The sequence below is a fragment of the Somniosus microcephalus genome, chromosome 1 (genome assembly GCF_052327205.1).
Source record: "Somniosus microcephalus isolate GS21.2 chromosome 1, FLI_Smic_1.0, whole genome shotgun sequence".
NCBI classification, from domain to species: Eukaryota; Metazoa; Chordata; class Chondrichthyes; order Squaliformes; family Somniosidae; genus Somniosus; species Somniosus microcephalus.
The window spans coordinates 397,636,755-397,651,931 of NC_140987.1; the positions used below are offsets into that span (position 1 = coordinate 397,636,755).

The 15,177-nt window shown below is 45.3% G+C and overlaps 1 protein-coding gene across 2 annotated transcripts in view; it reads right to left on the minus strand.

Annotated features, from left to right (window-relative positions):
* Positions 1–14,888, minus strand: part of LOC147125130 (MORC family CW-type zinc finger protein 4) — a 169,977-nt gene extending 155,089 nt beyond the window's left edge. For both annotated transcript variants that reach the window (XM_085997843.1, XM_085997832.1), the window contains exons 1-2: positions 14,783–14,888; positions 14,614–14,686 (exon numbers count right to left, since the gene is read on the minus strand). In XM_085997843.1, the coding sequence (XP_085853969.1) occupies positions 14,614–14,686; positions 14,783–14,821 (112 nt within the window). In that variant the 5' untranslated portion in view covers positions 14,822–14,888. The remainder of the gene's footprint in view (positions 1–14,613; positions 14,687–14,782) is intronic.
* Positions 14,889–15,177: the final 289 nt, after the last annotated feature.

Sequence of the window (15,177 nt, forward strand, 5' to 3'; positions counted from 1 at the left end):
TCCACTCAGCACTTCTAGCTGCAGATGGTTGCAAACGCTCCAGCCTTGTCTTTTGCACTCACGTGCTGGGCTCTGCCATCATTGAGGTTGAGGATGTTGATGGTGCCTCCTCCTCCCATTATCCACCAGCATTCACGACTGGATGTGGCAGGGCTGCAGAGCTATGATCTGATCCGTTAGCTGTGGGATCGCTTAGCTCTGTCTATAGCATGCTGCTTCCGCTGTTTAGCATGCATGTAGTCCTGTGTTGTAGCTTCACAAGGTTGGCACCTTATTTTTAGGTACGCCTGTTGCTGCTCCTGGCATGCTCTTCTACACTCCTCATTGAACCACAGTTGGTCCCCTGGCTTGATAGTAATGGTAGAGTGAGAGATATGCCGGGCCATGAGGTTACAGCCTGTGGTGGAATATAGATCTGGTGCTGCTGATGGCCCACAGTGCCTCATGGATGCCCAGTTTTGAGCTGCTAGATCTGTTGTGAATCTGTCCCATTTAGCACGGTGGTAGTGCCACACAACACGATGAAGGGTGCCCTCAGTGTGAAGGCGGGACTTCGTCTCCACAATGACTGTGCGGTGGTCACTACCACCAATACTGACATGGACAGGTGCATCTGCGACTGATAGATTGACGAGGACGAGGTCAAGTAGTTTTTTCCCTCGTGTTGGTTCTCTCACCACCTGCCGCAGGCCCAGTCTGGCAGCTATGTCCTTCAGGACTCGGCCAGCTCGGTCAGTAGTGATGCTACCAAGTCACCCTTGTTGATGAACATTGAAGTCCCCCACCCAGAGTACATTCTGTGCCCTTGCTTCCCTCAGTGCTTCTTCCAAGTGGTGTTCAACATGGAGAAGTAATGATTAATCAGCTGAGGGAGGGCGGTAGGTGGTAATCAGTAGGAGGTTTCCTTGCCAATGTTTGACCTGATGCCACAAAACTTCATGGCGTCCAGAGTCAATGTTGAGGACTCCCAGGGCCACACCCTCCCAACTGTCTACCACTGTGCCACCACCTCTGGTGGATCTGTCCTGTCGGTGGGACAGGACAGACCCAGGGATGGTGACGGAGGAATCTGGGATGTTGGTTGAAAGGCATGATTCTGTGTATGACTATGTCAGACTGTTGCTTGAATAGTCTGTGGGGCAGCTCCCCCAATTTTGGCACAAGTCCCTAGATGTTAGTGAGGAGGACTTTGCAGGGTTAACTGGGCTGGGTGTGCCTTTGGGTACTACAACTGTTACCTCGCCCAGGTGCATGCTTATCATCAAACTGTTCAACTATAGGATCACCACAGCAAGCCTGATCCCATCCTCACCTTTGACTATTGAAGATTGAGGGGTGATCTGAATGAGGTGATTAAAATGTTAACAGGATTCAATAGAGTAGATACAGATCATTTCCTCTGGTGCGGGAATCAAGAATGAGGTGGATATAATCTAGGCTATTTGGGAGGGAAATTGGGAATCATTTTCACACAAAGGGTAGTAGAAATCTGGAATTCTTACCGCAAGAGGCTGTGGCTGCTGGGTCAATTGATGCATTCAAGACTGAGATCGATAGATTTTTGTTAGGTAAGGACATCAAAGGATATGGAGCTAAAGTGTATAAATAGAGTGGAGGTAGAGATCAGCCATGATCTAACTGAATGGCAGAGCAGGCTTGAAGAGCTGAATGGCCTACTCCTATGTTCACCCAATGTTTGCAGGTAAGCACTTTTTCATTGGCTAACGATTCGGAGTGGGAATCATGGCTCTTTTATTTTCTCTCAAGTACTGCAGGTTCATCTTAGATCAGTTAACTCAGCAGAGATCAGGGATCAAACCTACAGCCTACGAGGTCTGTATGACTCAGTAGTCACTGAGCCACAGGATAAACTGGGATAAGTTTGTCTTTAACTTTTTAGTTACAATGATAAATGAATAAACCCATTAACAAAACAGAAAACCTGCCATTTTATCGGTTATTAAAAATCAGATAATTGGAGAATATCACGAAGAGTCAAGAGACTCTCCTATTCTGTATAGAAAAATAATAGTACTCACCATTATTTCATTTGATATTTGCACAGGAATGTCAATTTTTTTGTCAGAATAGAGACCCTGGAGGGATAGGTCTCTTTTGCCTCCATATCATTCCAGTGACATCACTGATGGGATGTCCTGGAGCAGCTTCTTCAGAAAGAGAAAGGGCTACAACTCTGGATAGGCCCTGGAGCTGCCCAAACCCAGAAAACCCTCCAGAAGAAGCTCTTAGATTGATGTAGAATTGCAGCCGTGTTTCCTCAGTCGCTCCTTCCCCCTCCCCGCTCCCCCGATAGTGGGGTGGCCATGTATCATGAAGTGCCTGGCATGAGGGTCAACATGCTAACATTAAAATTGAAGTTTAAAAAAAAAATCCATCAGGATTCTCTTGAGTCTAATTCCTTATTTAAAAAAAAGGATGGGGAGTATTTTGAAGGAAATATACATTCCAATCCCTTTGAAAGGATAATCTTCTCTTGTAATAGTTCACACATTACATGACAGCCTAGATTTGCAATTAAGTTTCAAGTCTCTTTAAGCTACATATATGCTGCAAGTCATTGAAAGACTACATTCTCTAACCGGTGAAATGCCCTCCAACTGATTACGTGGCATTCTTTAGCATGTAGCATGACGAGGATCACAGTAAGCTGATAAGTAACAGCAAATACAGGTCTGCTAAAACAGCAATAGGTATAAGGAGTTGTAAGTTAAGAAAAACCCTAAATTGTTGCCCTGGTAAGTCCAATTACAGATAGCCAGGTATCAATGCGGATTACAAATTACAGTTTTTGAAAGAATTAAGTATAAAATGTTTTTTTTTTTTTGGCACCTCACAAGGAGCTTAAGCCAACCAAAGAATCCTGCTCCTAGTAATAAATAGTAAGCCTGACACCTATTCTGGCCCTTGTAAGTGCAGCAAAGTCAACACTAATGAGATTGGCCACCATCTGTAAGCATGAATTGTTGAACTTAGATATAATTAGAAATATTGGTCTAGCAATTAGTCAGCTCTCATAGTCCAATTGCTGAGAAGAGTCATTAGGTGAACTCTGATGCAGCCAAAATGATTACTTCCACTCACTATGAATTGTAAGGGAAATTGTAAGAAAACATTGAAATCTAGTCCAAGGATAACTTGGTTATTAATTCCAAAGATAAACTGCTCTCTACCAGCTTGTAATTGGAGTTACTTAGGTAATGACTTAAGGCTTTTATTTAACACTGTGTCTGCTGCTGTTTTAGCAACCCTGCATTTGCTATTTAACAGCTCATTCATTAGCTTCATCACCTCCAAAGGCACTACATGGAAGAGCAGTTTTACCTTTTGTTCCTTTACTTACCCTTCTCAAATAATTCTGTATGGCCCCAAAAACTATTGTCTATACCTTGCAACTTAAATCATTTCTAATAAAGTTGTCAAAGGAAACACTGTATTTGTTGATATGCAGAGAAATACTATCTCCTAACTATCCAGTGCTGCTGAATTATAATAATATTGTAGTGATTACATCAATGCAGATCAATTGATATTCACAGCTGGGAAAAAAATACACAGCACACATAGCAGGACTGATTTAATTTTTATGGTTAAAAGTAACATTTCTGAATGGAAGGATGTGGCTGATTAAAGTGGGAATGATCTCAGCTCAGCAATAAAAAAACACTACTTCTTCAGTATTATAGATCATGACACCCCTGGGTATTATTTTCTTGTAATTGCATCCACCCACCTGTTATTATTCTCTATGAAAAACTGGAGTGTCCATAGTCATCAAACAAGGCTTAGGCAGTTCCAAGAACAGTAGTATTTGTAATACAGTCGGAAGCCCACTGTACTTCCCCCTCCCTGTGACCCCTTACTACTCCATTCATGGCCAGCCAGCTGTGAAATTTTGAGTGAGGTGAGATTCAGCACTTGGCTCCTTGTTCCCAACAAGAGAAGACAAGGAAATACTAGAGCCTACCTTGGAGCACTATCAGGTTAACTTTCACATCCCAATAAGCTGATATGGTACAAATAAAACCTTACAACCTCCAACCCGTACATGAATAATATTTACCTATTGATAGATGGTGCATGGCTTGTTGTTCCTGTGCTGTGTTGTATTGTATTTAAGATCAGTATTCACTGAAGCGTTGCACAGTTTGTGGTCAGTGTGCACTAAAGTGTTACAGGATGTAGGTCAGTGGACTCAGAGGTGCTCTTCCTATATCTACTTAATGATGTTAAGGGGTTAGCTATGCTCAAAGATATAAGAATTATGGTCTCTATGTGTTCAGAAGTGTTAACAGGTTATTTTGGACTGCAGTTAGATCATTTACAGTTGGTTGAGATCAGACTGTTGCCAGAGAGTTCACTGTGCATTAGCTATATTTTATAGATAGCTAATGCACGGAGTCTATTATAAATTATCTGTAAACTGTTGGAGCGTTTCCTTTGAAGCTGCTTTTACACTGTTCTTTTAATTCATATTCTGGGAGGCTTGCATTCGGGAGCCAGCCTCCAGCGTTTATGTTGTTACATCTATTTTCTGTAGTCTAGCAGCAGATCCATATTTCATAAGTTTACAACTTTTTAAAAAACTGTCAATTTTTATTACCAGAATCATTTTCCTCCCTGCCAGACACTATGTTAATGTTAACTATGGGGAACATCCCACAGTGGCTCAATTGCAAACAGCAAAAAAGGGGCACAAGTAATTCCAACAGGGCTGAGATTCATTCCACAGCCAATCATCTCCGGGATCCATGCAAAATGGTGGATGCAGATTTCCCACCCTGCAGATTGATTTCCTGTGGGAATGCAGCTTTGGAGCACTTCTCAAGCAAGCAACTACAGGTAGACTATCCTTTATCCGAAAACCTCGGGACCAGCCGTGTTTCGGTTTTCGGAAAATTTCGGATTTCAGAAGGTATTTTATAAGACTGGGAAATTTGTCGGGGGTGGGGGTCGGCGGGGGGGTGGGGGGTCGGCGGGGGGGTGGGGCGTCGGCGGGGGGGGGGGCAGGGGTCGGCGTACGACTTATGCTGAACGAAAAAACTTTCGGTTTTTAGAGGTTTTCGGAAGTTCGGATAAAGGATAGTCTACCTGTATTAAAATGCTCTCCTGACTTCTCAAGCAAACAACTATTCCAATGCTCTTTTGGCCGGCCTCCCACCTTACACCCTCTGTAACTTTGAGCTCATCCAAAATTCTGCTGCCCGTATCCTAACTCCCATTCACCCACCAGCACTCAGCTCGCTGACCTACATTGGCTCCTTGATTTTAAAATTCTCATCCTTGTTTTCAAATCCCTTCATGGCCCTGCCCCTCCCTATCTCTGTAACCTCCTCCAGCCCTACAATCCTCCAATTCTGGCCTCTTGAGCATCCCCTTTTTTCCTATGTTCCACCATTGGCGGCCGTGCCTTCAGCTGCCTAGGCCCTAAGCTCTGGAATTCCCTCCCTAAACCTCTCCGCCTCTCTCCTCCATTAAAACCTACCACTTTGAACAAGCTTTTGGTTAAGCCTCACGTGACTCAGTGTCAAGTTTTGCTTGACAACGCTCCTGTGAAGTGCCTTGAGAAGTTTTACTATGTTAAAGGCGCTATATAAGTGCAAATTATTGTTGTTGTTTCAAGTCATATCCCCTCACCTTGTATGTTTTTAATTGAGTTACTCTAGGACATATGGGGGCATTCAACAACCACAACTTGGGTTATTTTGGGGCTTTTAACATTGTAAAGTGTCTTGGGATATTTTCTGAGTGGAGAGAAAAATGGTAGGAATAGATATGGGAACAGATGCCAATCTATGGAAGGGTATTAGGAGGGGTGACTGAAAGCTTGGTGGAAAAGAAGAGTTTTGAGAAGGATTTTAACAGAAAGTTGTACTTATATAGTGCATTTAACATAGAAAAACGTTCCACAGACAAAAATGGATGCTGAGCCAAAGAAACAGGTATTAGGAGTGGCAGCCAAAAGCTTGGTCAAAGACGTGGGTTTTAAGAAGTGTCTTTTAAGGAGGAGAGCACGGTGGAGAGGCCGAGGGGTTTAGGGAGGAAATTCCAGAGCTTGGGACCTAGATGGTGAAAGCAAGGCCATCAATGATGGGACGAAGTGTGGGTGAAATGCATGAAAGGCCAGACAGAGGAACAGAGAGTTCTTGGGGGAGCAGTTGTAGGTCTAGAGGTTACAGAGAAAAGGAAAGGTAAGGCTATGAAGGAATTTAAACACAATGGTGAAAATTTTAAATTGCAGGCAGTGGGGTACTGGGAGCCAATGTAGGTCAGTGAGAATAGGGGTGATAGGTAAGCAGGACATGGTTCGGATCAGGATATGGGCAGCAGAGTTTTGGATGAGCTGGAATTTACAATGGAAGGCCGGCCAGAATAGCACTGGAATAGTCAAGTCTGGAGGTGACTCGACTAAAAGGCATGAATGAGGGTTCAGCAGCACATGAGCTGAAGCAGGGGCGGGGCAGGTGATGTCACAGAGGTGGCAGTAGGCGATCTTTATGATGGAGAGTAGATGAGATTGGAAGCTCAGGTGGGGTTGGTCAAGCAGGATGTCAAGACTGCAAACAGTCTGGTTCATCCCGAGACAGTGGCCGGGGAGGGGGATTGAATCGGTGGCATGGGTATCGAGTTTGTGGTTTGTGCTAAGACGATGGCTTCAGACTTCCCAATGTTTAACTGGAGGAAATTTTGGCTCATCCACGACTGCATAATGGACAAACAATCTGACAACACAGAGGTAGTGGAGGGGGTCAAGACAAGTGGTGAAGAGGTAGAGCTGGGTGTTGTCAACATACATGTGGAAGCTGACCTCCATGTCTGTGGATGATGTCACCAAGGGATAGTACGTAGTTGAGGAAGAGGAAGGGCAAAAGACACGGCTAATGGTGAAGGGGTGGGAAGAGAAGACATTGCTGGAGATGCTATGACGACGATCAGAGAGGTAAGAATAGAACCAACTGATGGCAATCCCATTGAGCTGGACAACTGAGGAAAGACATTGGAGGAAGATGATGTGGTTGACTGTGTCAAAGGCTACAGACAGGTCAAGAAGGAAGAGTAGGGATAGTGCACCAGTCACAGAGGATATCATTTGTGACTTTGATTAGGGCCATTACAGTGCAGTGGCAGAGGCAAAACCTGATTAGAGATTCAAACATGAAATTGTGGTAAAGTTGGGCACATGTTTAGGAAGAGGTAACGGGGGAAAAATTTGGTTGGTTAGCGCCTCTGGGGGGCGCACGGGCCGCTAGGAACTTAGCGCCCGAGCGTGGCGATTTTAGCGCCGCTCGTGAAATTGACCAGTCATTTTGCGGCAGCGCTAAACACTACCGCCATGATCTCCTGCGCCTGCAGATCGTGACGTCAGTCAAGCGTGTAACGCCCCAGACCGAATATTGAGTAGCACCCCCTGCCTTAGCGCCTGCCACTAGGAACGTTTTCAAGTCAAGAAGGGGCTGGGGGAGCGCTATTTAAAGGGGGCGCTTCCTGCCTTTTCTTGTTGGCAAAATTTTTGGTACACGCAGGTTGAGAGGGAGAGAGACGTCTGGAGAGATTTAATGCTGTCCTCAGGAGTTTTGGCCCTCAGCACCACTTTTGAGGATCCTAAGCGCCGAGCTCTTTCCCTGGGCCTATCCATTAGTGCTTCCAACACAATTGCTTTAGAGGTCTCTCCAAGCCGAGATTCAAGGTTGCAATGAGCAGGGAGTGGCTGACCAGCAAGATGGCCCCTCCCCTTTAAGAACTGGGCGGCGCCAGTCTGTCTGGTTTCTATGGTAACTGACATCGCCTGAGCTTCGGTAGCATTCTGAGGTAGAGCCTCGCGCACCGACGTTTGTGCCTTGAGAGGTGTGTAGCGCCTGATTTATCTCAAGGGGCGATAGAGGCAAATTTTACAGTCGGAGGCGATAATTAGCGCCGGACGCTAAACTTTGCGCCCGGCCGATATTATCTCCCCAAAATGGACAATACCTAATTTTTCCCCCAACATGTTTAAGAACTTTGTAGAGGAAAGGAGATTAGAGATGGGTGGTGGTCTGAAAAGAGGGGTCAAGGGTGGGATTTTTGAGAGGGGGTGATGTTGGTGGTTTTGAAAGGAAATGGGATAATGCCCAAGGAGTAGGAATCATCTACAATATCAGCACATGAGGACCAGGAAGGGAAGCTGGGTGGTCAGCAGTTTAGTCGGAATGGGGGCAAAGGAGCAGAAGTAGGCTCTTATGGACAAGCTCGGAGAGGGGTTGACGGGAGATAGGACAGAAACTAGAGAAAGATGAAGGACCAGGGCTAGAGCAAAGGGGAGCCTGGGGGGAAGCAGCAGAAGCAGCCGAATGCATGGTTTCAATTTTAGTGATAATGAAACCCATGAGGTCTTCATATTTGTTGTTGGAAGCAAGAGTAGAGGGATAGGGGAGAGGGGTTTATGGAGACAGTTGGGAGTGGAGAAAAGAAGTCAGGAGTGGAGTTATATTTGCTCTCCAGGTTGATCCCATGGTGGGCAGTTTTGGTAGAGAAGAGTGAGGCCCAATAGTACTTGATGTGGTCCAGCCAGATTGGGTGATGGATCGCTAAACCAGTTGTCAGATAAACTCAAGTGTGCACCCCTTGGACTTGAGAGCAAAGATGGGGGCCATACCAGGAGGATTGACTGGGATGAAAGAGTAAACATTTTGCTGGGGACATAGAGAATTCATAGTTGTATTCAATTCGGGCTGTTCTCACCTTGGGTTTTAAGTCTGTCCTTATTTCCTTGTATCTGGCGCCACAGGTTGTTGGCGGATAGGATGGTGCCAGGTGATCTCCGGAAGGTGGGTGCAGTTAGGACTGTCACAATTTGAGGGGATTATCTGAGGGAAAGTTTCTGCTGAGAATGAACCGTGACTTCTCTAACTTGTCCACCATGTTCCAACTTGAAGAGGAGATGACTGCAGGCTTCAGGTCCTCCACTGAAACCGTGCTTTCTCTAATCTGAAAGATTAGGTGTTTACAGCCGTGCTGAATCTGCCAGCTGAGCTTTGAAATTTGCTTGCAGCTTATTTGCATCGCTCAGTGTGGGGTGTGGACCAGTATAGTACAGTACACACTAGGTAAAAGGCAATGATACAATTTTGCCTAGTATTGTAAAGCTTGTGTGTTTCAGTGTCAGCTCCTGTACATGTACAGTGTGTTTCAGTGTCAGCTCCTGTACATGTACAGTGTGTTTCAGTGTCAGCTCCTGTACATGTACAGTGTGTTTCAGTGTCAGCTCCTGTACATGTACAGTGTGTTTCAGTGTCAGCTCCTGTACATGTACAGTGTGTTTCAGTGTCAGCTCCTGTACATGTACAGTGTGTTTCAGTGTCAGCTCCTGTACATGTACAGTGTGTTTCAGTGTCAGCTCCTGTACATGTACAGTGGATAAGAGATTGATTCATTAATTCAGGTATCGACCTGAAATGTTAACTGTGTTTCTCGCTCCACAGATGCTACCTGACTTGCTGAGTGTTTCCAGCATTTTATGTTTTTATTTCAAATTTCGAGCATACGCAGTGTTTTTCTTTTGATTCACTCCTGCCTGGTATTGTACAGCTGACGAGTGTCTCATTGTTTTCCCCTGAACATGTACAGTACACACTGATAAGGACCACACTGCCACTGCAGCAGTTTGTGTGGAGCAAATGGTTGAATGTACAGTCAGGCAGGCATTGTCACCCATAAGGCAAGTTTCAGTCAAAGCCAGGATGTCAATGCAATCATCCACAATAAGGCCCTAGATGACAACGACCTTGTTCATGAGCGAACATTCTCGAGGGAAGAAAAGGGGAGAGGAATAAATCCAGTAACTGTAGGCCAGTCGATGGTGCAGAAACTTCTAGAGACCATAATCTGGGACTAAATTATCACTTGGAAAAACATGGGTTAATAAATGAGTCAACGCGGATTTGTTAAAGGCAAATCGTGTCTGACAAACTTGATTGAGTTCTTTTATGAAGTAAATGAGAGGGTTGATGAAGGTAGAGCAGTTGTGTATACGGACTTCCAAAAGGCGTTCAATAAAGTGCCATATAATGGATTTGTTAGCAAAATTGAAGTCCATTGGATTAAAGGAGCAGTGGCAACGTGGCTAAGAAACAGGAAGCAGAGTAGTGGTGAACAGTTGTTTGTCAGACTGGAGGGAAGTATAAAGTGGCGTACCCCAGGGGTTGGTATTAGGGCCACATGTCTTTTTGATATATATTAATGACCTGGACTTTGGTAAAATAAAAATTCTCAACAGGACAGATGTCAACTTAAAAAAAGGTACATAACAGGTTAAATATACTTCAGTGGGGAACACTGAAGGCAAAATTTCAAAGTTTGCAGAAGACACAAAACTTGGAAATGTAGTAAACAATGAGGATAGTAGCAGACTTCAGGAGGACAGACAGACTGGTGAAATGGGCAGACACATGACAGATTAAATTTAATGCAGAGAAGTGTGAAGTGATGTATTTTGGAAGGAAGAATGAGGAGACGATATGGTACAATTTTAAAGGGAATGCAGGAACAGAGAGACCTGGGGGGGGGGGGGGGGGGTTCACATATACAAATCTTTGAAGGTGGAAGGACAGGTTGAGAAGGCTGTTTAAAAAAAACATACGTGATCCTGGGCTTTATAAATAGAGGCATAGGGTTGGATTTTCATTGAGGAGGCAGGACTACAACTTTCGGGGTAGCCAACCCACGTGATTTTGACTTGATTGACCTTGTTGAGCCCACCCAGCGGGCTCAGCAGGCCAATTAAGGGCCACCCGGCAACAGGTGACGTCACAGATTGATATTTCATCTGTCAAGACCTTTTAACAGATGAAATATCAGCGTTTGACAGCTGTTTGAAGCTGTCAAACACTAACAATCTGTACTCCAAGTTAATTCCTTCCTCTCAGGATGATTTAGAGAGATCTCTGGAACAGAAAGCTGAATGCTGCAATTTTTGACAGATCGCGGCCATTCTGCTTTCTGTGCCGGTGAGATGAGGGACTTCCGAGACCTGAAGGAAGGAAGGCTGTAAAGGTAAGTAAAACTTCTTTAAACACACCAAACACACTTACCTCTGCACTCATGCACCCATCACTCACCTGAACACTGGACATCTCGACCCCTCCAAGCCCTTCAGCCCGACTCGCTAATTGCCGTGGTTTGGAGCTGTCGGGAATCCCACACTTCAAGAATGAAAATAGGGGTTAGACTAAAAACTGCCTGTTAACTACCTGTTAACAGGCAGTTAATTGGCACTAATCCCCTTCCCGTCTCAGGGAGGCGGGTCCCAGTGCGGGTCGGGTACCCGCCTCCTTTGAAACTGGCACGGAGGCGGGATGGGTTCGTGCCCCCCGATTTCAGGATTTTAAGCCCCCCACACGCCTCCAATACCGCCTCCACGGCCCAATGAAAATCCTGCCCATAGAGTACAAATGCAAAGAGGTTATGTTAAACCTTTATAAATCACTGGTTAGGCCTCAGCTGGAATATCATGTTCAATTCTGGGCACCACATTATAGGAAGGATGTCAAGGTCTTAGAGAGGATGCAGAGGAGATTTATTAGAATGATACCAGGGATGAGGAATTCTACCTCTCTTTCCTCCTTTAAGATGCTACTTAAAACCTACCTCCTTGACCCTTCTGAACTAATATCTCCTTATGTGGCTCGGTGTCAAATTTTGTTTGATAATGCTCCTGTGAAGTGTCTCGGGACGTTTTACTACGTTAAAGGCGCTATATGAATACAAGTTGTTGTTCTGTGGAGACACTAGGGAAGCTGGGATGATTCTCCTCACAGCAGAGATGGTTAAGGGGCGATTTAATAGAGGTGTTCAAAATCATGAGTTTTGAGAAACTGTTCCACTAGCAGGAAGGTTGATAACCAGAGGACACAGATTTAAGATCATTGGCAAAAGAACCAGGCTGGAGATGATTTTTTTTTGATTTTTTTTTATAAACACATCGAGTTATGATGATCTGGAAAGCACTGTCTGAAAGGGTGGTGAAAGCAGAATCAGTAGTAACTTTCAAATGGAAACTGGATGTATTATTGAAAAAGAAACATTTGCATCGCTATGGGTAAAGAGCAGGGGAGTGGGACTAATTGGATAGGAAGGCAGTGATGGGTTAGGGTAGGGATTGGGGGTAAAAAGTACCCAAGAGGAAAGTAATGAAAGCTGGCATGACTGGGCGACATGACAGGGAGGAGCCAGGAGAGGAGGGCCCGACAGCAGCTAAGAGATAACAAAGACAGAATAGGTTCAGGTCCGATTGCAGCCAAAATGCACATGAATGGACATAGGAATGTGGGGTACATAGGCATAGCAGAGATTAGAAAAGACATGCCCCGATTGTAAACGGAGAATTGTGAAGCTGTGAAATTCACATCCAGGGTTCCCCCTTACTCCAGGTGCCTTCCATCAAATGATCAAAAAAATGTTACATTTGGTATACTCGGTACCTTAATGTTACAATTATCAAATTAACCAACTGTCAGCCCACAGGTGCAAAACTTCACTGGATCAACAACCTTGCCAAACACAAAGCAAGGTTGACAAATTCATCAGAAATGGTCCTTTTCTTTTAAAATAAAGCGAGTTCCCCCTTTGCAAGTTCAATAGGTAAAGGCACCTCAGCCAGTGTTTAACTCTCAGCACTTCCCCATTCAGTGTATAGCTCTCTCTGATAAGAGGAAAGGTTGAGGTTGTTTAGGAAGGTACAGGTAGTTCAAGCGAAGGGCTGAGGCAGCTGAAGGCTCTGTTACCAATGGTGGGGTAAAGGGAGGGAGTGATGCATAAAGAGTGACAGTCAAGACCGAATGGGTGTGGGAGGGGAGATAAGGCAGGACAATGTTGCAGAGATAACATGGCACAAAGTAATAGAGGTATTTGAAGACAATTTTAAATGTAATGGTGAGGGGGACTGGAAGATCAGTGAGGACAGTGGTGATGGGCCTATGGGACCTGATATGTTTTTTTTGGGACTAGTTAAAAGGAGACGAAGGCCAGCATGGAGGGCATTAGAAAAAAAAAGTCCAGAGATGACAAAGGCACATGTAAAGGTAATCTTCATAAATGACAGGGTTAAATAATAGGATTGGGAGGAGGCCGAATGAAAGACTTGCATATATATAGCGCCTTTCACACCACTGGACGTCCCAAAGCGCTTTAGTCAATGAGGTACTTTTGAAGTGTAGTCACTGCTGTAATGTAGAAAACACAGCAGCCAATTTGCACACAGCAAGGTCCCACAAAGAACAATTGGGATACTGACCAGATGATCAGTTTTTTTAGTGATGTTGATTGAGGGGTAAATATTGGCCAGAACACCTGGGATAACTCCCCTGCTCTTCTTTGAAATAGTGCCATGGGATCTTTTACGTCCACGAGGGAGCAGAATGGCCTGATTCTGTGCCGTAAATACTTTTGTAATAATTGACATCAATGGAGTAGCCTAACCGAATGGGAGACCGATTCAAAGGTCTACTATGCTGGTAATATGTAGGAAGTCACACAGCACCAGGTTATAGTCCAACAGCTTTATTTGAATTCACAAGCTTTCGGAGCGCTCCGAAAGCTTGTGATTATCAAATAAAGCTGTTGGACTATAACCTGGTGTTGTGTGACTTCCTACATTTGTCCACCCCAATCCAACACAGGCATCTCCATATGCTGGTAATAAACTGACGATTTAAACAAAAACTTTCAACGAAATTTCTGCTTTGACTAGAGAGCACTTTGAACCTCAAGTGCCTCTCATAAAAGCTTCCTCCTTTCAACACAGTTCCTCTTTCCCCATTCCAATGCTGCCCGCTGACACCTCCCTCAGGCCCGCGTCACGGCTTGGCCCAAGCCGCCCAATGACATTGCCCCGCGTGCTCCCGAGGCTGGCCCCAACCCGGAAGTCTCAGGCTCGCGCCCATTGTCACGCGGTGTTTGTTGTGATTCCGTTGCGCCCTGTGATTGGCTGATAACTACAAACCCATCAAAAAAGCGGCGCAGGCTGCGGTCAGGGCGCTGGAGAGACGCCAGCCGACACCAAGCGCTGCCACTGTTCGCCCGCTGCGGGCAACGGCCTTTCAATCCCCGCAGATAGTCACCCAACTCCTTTATTCACTGCTCAACCTAACCTGCTCGTTCTTTTCCCCGCGCCAACTGGAGTCCGCCAAACACAACCGGCAACCCTCATTGGTCGCTGCTTCTGTTACTCGGCCTCGCGTCACCTCACGGGCGTTAATGGCAGTTAGTTCAAATCCAATTGGCTGGTACCGATGCTAATCAAACGTTTAGCCCAATGAAGTACTCACACCCCGTCGTCAGCTCACTGACTGCACGACAGAAACGTCAATCCGAGGCCTCATTGATGAACCCACCCCAACATGGCGGAGCCACCGCCCGATTGGCTGAGCCATCCATCAGTCAGCGAGCCGATCCCGCACCCTAGTACAAGTTTGGTTGTCGCTGCAGTTGAGACTTTGGACCGAATTAAATAATTAAATGTGAAATTTGAAGGTGCCGAATTCGGGTTGGGATCAGCATAGGACTCGGTCACCGGGATATGCTACTAAAAGAGGAGAATGACACGCTACTGCGGTTCCTTACCTATGAGTTCGGCGATTGCGCTGAAAGGCCAGGTGTGACTGGTCGAGTTCGTGTGTAAGTAGGTGGGGCTCATCTGAAGAGCAAAATAAAACATCGTCAGCGTCATTTGGCAGATGTGTAATTCATCCTCGTCTGATTCCGGGGGTTGTTTCGTTATTTTTAAGCTTACCGCACTGAGGCGAATCCCATGCTCACTTAGCCTCGCCATGTTTGATCAAGAGTTCTCCGTTTCCCAGGTGAGGGCGCAGCGTTCGTTGTCAACGGCGGTGGAATGCCGTACAAGATGGTGTCGCCCATCAGTGAGAGTATTGCCGTACAGCGCAAAGCTTCCTGAATCAGGATGCCGTGCAACATGGCGACCTCCGCACGGCGCCGTTTCGTCAATTAATTACAAAAATAATGAGTCAGATTATTGGGTAAAAATAAGATGACTTTCGGCTCCACGTTTACTTGGGAGAAAACCCGTTTAATGTTGAAATCCTGAATATATGTTTTTGTGTTTTTCCTTAAGTGGCAAATTTGCTTACCTTTTTATTGAGTAATTGATTGATGCTTGATAGGGAG